The sequence below is a fragment of the Macrosteles quadrilineatus genome, unplaced genomic scaffold (assembly GCF_028750875.1).
Source record: "Macrosteles quadrilineatus isolate MER2022 unplaced genomic scaffold, UCM_ALF_1.0 Scaffold_1__1_contigs__length_201487025, whole genome shotgun sequence".
NCBI classification, from domain to species: domain Eukaryota; kingdom Metazoa; phylum Arthropoda; class Insecta; order Hemiptera; family Cicadellidae; genus Macrosteles; species Macrosteles quadrilineatus.
In genome coordinates this window covers 80,702,236-80,711,083 of record NW_026542594.1, presented here as the reverse complement: position 1 = coordinate 80,711,083, position 8,848 = coordinate 80,702,236, and the positions used below count along the sequence as shown (strand labels likewise).

At 34.9% G+C, this 8,848-nt stretch overlaps 1 protein-coding gene across 4 annotated transcripts in view; it reads left to right on the top strand.

Moving 5' to 3' along the window:
• Positions 1-1,290: 1,290 nt before the first annotated feature.
• LOC128983665 (E3 ubiquitin-protein ligase FANCL) overlaps positions 1,291-8,848 on the top strand; it is a 160,862-nt gene continuing 153,304 nt past the window's right edge. For all 4 annotated transcript variants that reach the window (XM_054403044.1, XM_054403046.1, XM_054403042.1 and 1 more), the window contains exon 1: positions 1,291-1,496. In XM_054403044.1, coding sequence (XP_054259019.1) covers positions 1,404-1,496 — 93 coding nt within the window. In that variant the 5' untranslated portion in view covers positions 1,291-1,403. The remainder of the gene's footprint in view (positions 1,497-8,848) is intronic.

Genomic DNA, 8,848 nt, shown 5'->3' with positions numbered 1-8,848 from the left:
AAATCTCTGTATTTTAGAAATTTAGTCTTGGGTTTAGGAGCCTTAACTGAAAACACACAAAATATGAGATCGTGCTTGGATACTGCTGGAACTGGAAGTTGCCCATGATGTATAATGTCTGCAGCATTCGACACCACTATCAAGTCGAGGAGAGTGTCAGACTCAGCAGCATGATGTGTAGGGTCGAGTGGAAGTATATCTAAGTTGCAAGAGTTAAACAGTGTAGTCAGTTGTCTGTATTCATAGTTTTGATTTGTCGAGAGTAGGTCAGTATTGAAATCCCCCATGATCAAGGCATGACTGTATCTAAACAAAGAGTGTAATAGTGCATTTTCAAAATCCAAAAAATGTCCTGCTCTAGGTGGGCGGTAACACACACACAACAACAGGTCGTCAGCCCCAGCTAGACCAATTTCTATAATAAGGAATTCTGGTTTTGCCGAGTACTCAGAAATTGAAGAGTTAATAACTTTAAAATTGATTCCCTCCCTGATATAAACTGCAACGCCTCCACCCTGTTTGCCGGTTCTATCATTGCGCTGCAGAATATAGCCAGGGAGGTTCACTTCATGAGATGAAATACTCGGCTTCAACCAAGATTCCGAAACAGCTATCAAATCAAAATCCCTGTATTTGAATATCTCCCTAACCTCATCAATATGGGAGCGCAGTGACTGGGCGTTGATGTGTGCCGCCTTTAGTTTCTTGGGGTAAGGAGATAAGGAGCGAGAGAGATAGTCGGCAGTTGATAGTTGTTGCTGGGAGGGGGGTGAGAGGGGAGTGATAAGCCGGCCGGTGTGACGAGCACCAAGACATGGACTAGCTATCCTGGGTCTACGGGTCGCAGTGCCACGGCAGGCACATCACAGGCGCACACAAACATCTTAGTATGCAGGTTTGCTGAGGTGGGGGTATTTTTATTCATACTTTCATTTATTTTCTAATAATAGCAAATAAACTGGCATACTCTCTAAATCAATACGGTGTTTGCATCAAACAACTATATTGTGGAAATATTGAAAAAAACCACAATTGTTATACGTCTTTGGAAAATTTATTTATTTTGATGGTCTGTATTTTGACCATTATTTACGCTACATACTTGCTGTTGGGCTCAAACTGTCACGAATTTAATCTTCTTTAATGTAATAATATAAAATTTTCGGTAAAATCAACGGTTCGCGAGATTGAGTGAAAAACAATAGGAATTGCCATATTTTTGATATTTCGATAACAAGTGGCGCGCCCCGCGTGTGTGGTGTAGTGTGTAGTACTGTAGTATAGTGTGAATCGACCTAGTCACTGCACTGTCACTGTTGTAGTGTAGTGTCAAAGTAAAGTCACAGACAACAGACAGACGAGCCAATGTCAAATTGTCAATGTAATTTTGTAAACTCAACAATATGCTGGATTTTGCAATGCAAATATTAGAAGAGTTTCCATTTCTTATCCCATCTCATGACTTCACAAAGTGGACTGGAATAATAAATGTTGAGGTAAGTTTAGGTTTAACCTAGGTAGGTATTGAAACCGAACTGTATTCAGCCATAAATCCTCAATTTCCCATTTAACCTCTTAAGGTAAAGGTTATGTTTCCATTGGCCTAATAGATAAAACCCTCGTGTTACACTAGCGGCTTTCCCTGCCCACCAAATTAGTGAAATCTTACTATCGATAGTACTATCGATAGTATCGATAGCTTAAAAATATCGATAGTGGGTCGATAGTATTGGACTATCGATAGTTTTTGTTTACGTTAAATTATGTAAAAAAATCCTTTTCTGTTATGTACTCTCACATTTCATTGTTTGTCTGTTAATGCATACCTATTGTTAATATTATAGCCTAAGTTTGTTTTCAAAGTTTATTGTAGAAAAGTACCTTCTTAAACTTTTGGAAGAGGGGGCATTTGCTAATTCACTATACCGGACTTATGGGTACATTTGCCTTATGGGTTTTAGCATTGATTAAAGAGTAGACATCGGTATACGGTAAAAAATTCTCTTGCCATTTTCTTTTTATTATTCAATTAACAAATTATTTAATACTCACATAGCATAAATATATAATACTAGCAGAGTACCCGTCCTTCGTACGGGGTTGGAATATAAGTATATAATGCTTATTGCAGTTATACTCAAGTTTTGGGTTTGCAATAAGGGAGGACACAGTTTAATAAAATTTGTTTTTTTAAATTTACAGTATTCTATACCGTAGTATTACACATCTATCATAGCCATAATGTTCTACCACTTCACCTAAACAATAGAGAAAAATAAACTATCAACAATTCGCAAAATATCACAAATTATTCATGAAATGAAAAACATAAACATAACTGCAAACAATCCTACTTTGACAGTTCTCATTGCGAATCACAGTTTTTTGTTGCTGCTTAGTTCAAATTAGCTGTTTTCATAAATGCAAAAAAAATATAGTGCTGCACCCTGTTGGTAAATCTTTTAACTTTTTAATGCTTTTGCATATCATAGAATAAACTTTTTTAGTTGAAACAGCTGACAAAATTCTTTAATTCCCTTTAAATATAAATACTCATAAGGTTAACATGGGGAATTACAGAGCCACTGGGGCGGAGCCCGAAAGGATTTTTGAGATAAGAATATGCCTATATGTTAATCGGGAATGTAAGCTATCATCATGCCAAATTTCAGCCCAATCCGTCCAGTGGTTTATGCGTGATTGAACTTCAAACAAACAAACAAATAAACAAACAAACACACAAACTTTCACATTTATTATATTAGTAAGATAAGATGTTTAGTGATTAATAAAATAAAATGGCAAAACTTATTGTTATTTTATAGCAATGTTATAATATTTTGGAAAAGAAAAAATCATAAAGGAGGCACCAGGACGTCACTCACAAATTGTTAAAATTAACAATCTGATAGCCTACAGCTTTATCTTCGACTAGGTAGAAACCATTGATTAAACCCATGCAGGAAGGATATACAATATTATATACATTAAAACTTCATTTGAGTAACTATCGATAGTACTATCGATAGTATCGATAGTTTTTAAAAAACTATCGAACAATATCGATAGTGTGACTATCGATAGTAAGTTTTCATTACACCAAATCTGTTCGGGAGCGTAACTTCACGAAGCCTTATCTCTCGTAACACCACCCACCCTTTTCCCACCACCGTGTCAAACGCCCGCCATGTTTTCGTGAGGCCGGAGTTGGCGCGAAATTTAAAATTGCATGTTAATAAATGGGCTGATAGGTATAGCTCATGTTCAACCTTCGAGTTCTTACTTGAAAACAGGGCCGGACTTAGGACTTCAGGGGCCCCAGGCAAATTTTCCAATGGGGCCCTAGGATTTCAGTTTGGGGGGGTTTGGGGGGTATAGAATACCCCTAATAAATTTAGGAAAAGTTATACTTACAAAGTCGACATTTTAAGCACTCTGACGAAGAAAAAGTTTAGAGAACCCTTTTTCTGTTCTTACCGGCCCTGTAATTTCACTTAAGTTATCTATTTTTAAATGTTTTGTTTCATAATGTCGACGCGCATTGTATTCCTTTAACAATGATTGTTTCAGAAAATAAAAAAGTTCCTCGCTTACTACATTTTTCACGTTTTTAGTGCTGTTAAAAATCAACCATAAATTTTAATTTAATAAACTATAAAAAAATATGTTAAGGTTCAAACTAACTACACGGTAATAAGCACTGTCTAAAAATATATAAATTTGAAATCTTTATGTAAAAAAATAAGTGTAGCAAAGGTATGTTTGTGTAAAAGAGAGAGGTTCATACGACCCGCCGGCCTCAGTATCCCACCATTTGGAATGGTGGGCACGGCCCGTTTTTCCACCACACAGCGCGCCAGTATCCAGGGGAGTATTAGATTAAGCATACTCCGTATTAAGTTATAATATAGATGGTATCTGTACTACATTTCCCAGCCAGGCGGGTGAGCGTGCGACACTGCAACGTTAACGCACATGTCTACGTGAGGGAATACTCTGCAGAAACGACAGTGTGGTAGTCAGGTAGACATCGGCAACGTCGCACTCGTAGTACTGTAATGGCGGTTGCTCAATCATGAGTCTAGACTAGACTAACCTAACTTAGAAAACAGCTAAGCAAAGCTTAAGCCTTAAACGCTTCCATTACTTACCATTATAATTTTATCATTTGCTTGTGCTTAAGTGGAGGGATGCACATAGGTTGAATATTGTAAAACTGTGATACTAATAAATACCCCCGCCGCAGCAAACCTGCAGACTAAGCGAATTTCCATTTGCCTGATTGGATTTACACTAAAATGTCTCCTTAAAAATATTACATTTATTCCCTACTAGCTGTGTGCCCGTTCTACGCACGGGGATCTTATTGTAGTCAGTTATTATTGAAACATTTTTATTAAGAACAGAATTTGGTTTCCATATTTTCAGATATGCTGGCAAAACTATTATATATAAACCTTCGCAAATACAGTATCTGACAGTTTCAAGCCAAAACAAATGCTTCGAAATTAAATGTAACCTGGGTCGTGTTGGTCCATATGTTAAATCCAATGATTAAACTAAAAAATGCTTTATAGATCTATGAGGCATAGCCCTAATGTAGGCATATAATTGAAAGTTACATTCCACAATGGTTAAAGTATTTAAGGTACTACCTCAACCTCCGAATTTAACACTTTATTCGTGTTGACATTTTCATTATAAAGGTACTTTTGTCCTTTCCGTGAAACACTGAGAAATAAGGACATTAATGCTTTACTAACAGACATACACACACAAATACAGAACTTAATTAGGGGATTTGCTACGGTTTAAGCAGTACTTGTAAAATTAGTATCTGAAATATTATGTCATCAAATTTCATCATAACAATGTAGCCTATATTTGCTTGGACCGATGATGACCCGAAATGACGGCTTACTATATGAAATGAAGTACTATAGACGATTGGTAATTTATAGTAAATATTACCAAAATAGGCCACGAACTATTGATACATAAACAACGTAAAGCGTTTAAACAATTCATTATGGTTTGCTGAATAAATGTTTTACTAAAATGCGTTATCGTTTTCTTAGCATAAACTAACATTTTGGAATCAAGAAAGAAAAAGCCAAAATTGTACAGTTAAGACATCAATCAAATTGAATACGCCTGTAATAATAAATAAGGTGCAACACCAACGATAACTAATTTTTAAAGTACAGTGATGTGTTTTTGGTACTTAAAAATGATTCTTACTACTACCAACAGTACCAACGGTTCTAAGGAATAGAACCGGTACCAAAAACCAACGTTCACAGTTGATACAGTAACTATAGTACAGCCGACCAATTATATGAGTTAATCAAGTCCCGAGGTTATTGATCTCTTGGTTTTGGATTTTCTCGTAAAACGTTTTAAAACGGCAATCAAAGTTATTTCCCATTAATTGCTTTATTTGTAAACAACTTTTAATGTAAACTTATCGGTGTCAGTTTGAAAAAAAAACAACCTCATACAAACAACTTTTTGTTATTTAATAGATTACGTACCTATTCTCTAAACAATGATTGGTAAAGGCTATCTAATAACATTAGAAGGAAATGTGACAAATATCACACAACGTTGGGTTTTTGGACGTTTGTAATTTTATTTCTTAAGTAGGTAGGCCGTGTATTCTAGGGAAAAGTACCGGTATCAAGGATCGCCGTCGAACAGTTTGTTATGAATAATTGGGTAGGCGTACGTACCCAAGAGATGGGCTATGGGCCTATTGGCTGTATGGTCCAGCGATTGCATCACACGGTGAGTAGGTACTATTGACTATATATATAGTCAATGGTAGGAACAGAAAATAACACATTAGAAAAGCGAGTTTAGCATCATCCGTAAACCTCTGTTACAATCACCCACTGCAGTTGTGATTTTTTACTTTACACTTTACACAACCGCCATTGAAGCGCCGTGTCAAAGAGTGGAAACCATATTTCTAAGCCATTTGGCGACGATCATTATTAAATTTAAAGTTTCCCAGCCGTATACAACACTGATTCAAGGTCTTCTTTCTGGTTATCAAAACTCAAGAACAATTTATACACAAAGAATCTCTGGTTCCTGAACTGGATGATGCCTAGTTATTTAATTTCATTTACACGGTTACACTATTACACTATATTATTGCACTTTCGATTAATTAAATCGGTTATGTAAGAAAAACGTTTTTAATCACTTGGGATTTACATTCAAAACGTGATTGAAAAAGGTTGCGGTATTTGTAAACAACATTTGTAAACATATCAGTGACAGCTAGGAAAAATAATCTTGATCCGAACAGCTGTTCGTTATTTCATAGATGATTATGCAATAAAAATTGGACGAATTGGACATAAATCGCACAAAACTACATTTTTGAACGTTCGTAATATTATTTACAAAGTAGTGAGGCCATATTTTAATGGCTTAAGACAATCTCGCCAATCCAGTGAATACATTAAAATGACTTGGATCTTGTTAGGTACTCTCGTTTTCCAGGAGAAGATAGCGTAAAATGCCATCTTGAGTGTTACAGACAAAGGGACAGACAGACAGACAGACAGAAATTGAGATAAGACTCGTTTCTGCTTATTTAATGTATAAGACGTAAAAATAACCTAAAAATATATAATTCTGATCAATGTACAGACAAAACTCTAATTTTATTTATATAGATTTTAATAGCATTAGTTTAACGAGTACTTAGGTTTGCTGCAACAGGGAGGGTGGTAAAAAAGTGTTTTTTGTACAATGTTAATAGTTTAGTATGAAATGAATGCATTTTCCAAATTTGATCAAAATATGCTCATAAACAAGCAAACTACAACAGTTTACAATTTTCTCCATAAGAATAACATGGGAATTTTAAATTTACAATTTTTTGAATTTTCTCCGTAGCCATTAGGCGCATAATAACGCTTCAATATACTAAATTATTTGTTTTTTTAAGCTCTACAAAATGGTTTGGAAAGAAGTTGCTAAATTTTATGTTTTTAGGGTAAAAAATGGGAAAAACCAATTTTTACCCCATAAAACCCCCCATAAACCCCTCTTCCCATAGTCCGATCATGCTGGTTCGCGAACTCATTTGAATAAACGTAGGTTTACACATTTGTACCAAATTTCATAAAAATCGGATGATTTTTTCTCGAGTTATCGCGCTAACAGACACATATATAAATATATAAATATATATATAAATATATATAAAATAATAAATATATATATATAAATATATATATAAATATATATATATATATATATATATATATATATATATATATAAATATATACCTATATAAATATATATATATATATATATATATATATATATATGAATTCAAAAGGATGGTGTTTTTGGCCTCTAGGGACCTCAAAACGAAAAAGTAAATTGGTCCCGGGTCCAGGTCTTACCATGAGTACTACGGTAATAGCATATTCCCTATATGGGAAATTCGCTAAAAAACCGTAACAAAACAAATACTCAACTGACTACTGAGCCGCATTTTTTTTATAGTGGGTGTAGGATGTACTGTATGACTGACGCACTGACGTGAGGAAGGCATAGGATGGTGGGAATCGGGGATGTGCGCGGCAATTTTTAAGTCAATTTTTCAAATTATAAAGCTTGAAAAAAATAAAAAACCTGATTCTCGGGGGGGGCCATGGCCCCTATGGCCCCCTCTCTGGAACCGCCACTGGCCCAGTGCAACTCTGAGGAAAAGTCCCTTAGGGTCAAGAACTACGTTCCTAGTAATGCCTTAAAATGCACCTAACAATAACCTTAAATATAGGAAAACGAAAATAAAAATAAAGCTGTTACAAAAGAAGGCCATTTGGTAAGTGTCTGATTAATTTTCAAAGTTATTAATAACAACAACTGTGCAAGGGGGCCCCGGGCACTCGCCCCCTCCGCCCATAGGTAAGTCCGGCCCTGCTTGAAAAAAGATAAATAAGTTAAATGCGTTTTGTGGTGATAACATTTCTGTTAAGAGTCTTCCGTAGTGGAAGCCATGTTGGATTTCTTCCCCATAAGAACAATGTTAGAACATTACATCATTTGTGGACACGTAACGGCGTTATTTGTTAAGATATAGCTTTGAAATTTATAATTTGTATTTTTAACATAATAGACTCGTGACTGAGGTTTTTGAATTTCGAAAATCCATTTTCATTTCCTTTCAATAATTAGCTTAATTTTAAGCTAATTAATAATCAATTATTCATTATAAAAATTAAAAATTGTGAAATAAAAAACGTCAATCTCTAGAGGACCGCAATTCCTTAAATTTAACTCCTTATCCATAATTATATGACAATTTGCTGATGAGATATTTGGACCCAAAGTTAACATTGTTCTTATGGGGAAGAAATCCAACATGGCTTCCACTACGGAAGACTCTTAATACTAGTCTTTATTTACAATTACCTGACATAGCCAAAAATTCAGAGATAGCCTAATGTATGATAAATTGCATTTGAACATCTGAACCTGAGTTGGTTCTCATTGCTTATTCAGTTCTTGGGGCCGAAAATTCTAAACATATTTATAATCAAGCTTCTAGTATGGCAAGCATTCCTTTGTTTTATAACTAGAGAGTATATATTCTGTCTAAAAATCATACTTTAACGTTTCTAACTAATCATTAATGACCTAAAAGTAATAGGATATGTAGTTTTTTAATAAGGCATGACTATGAACGCCTTTTAAGGTGAACCATGAACCATGAATGCATTTTAAGGCCTATTACTGTAGGCTATGATTCTGATTCACTCACAAATAGGCTACATTTACAAAATTCTTGAATTAGTTATATCGGACTTTTAAAGACAC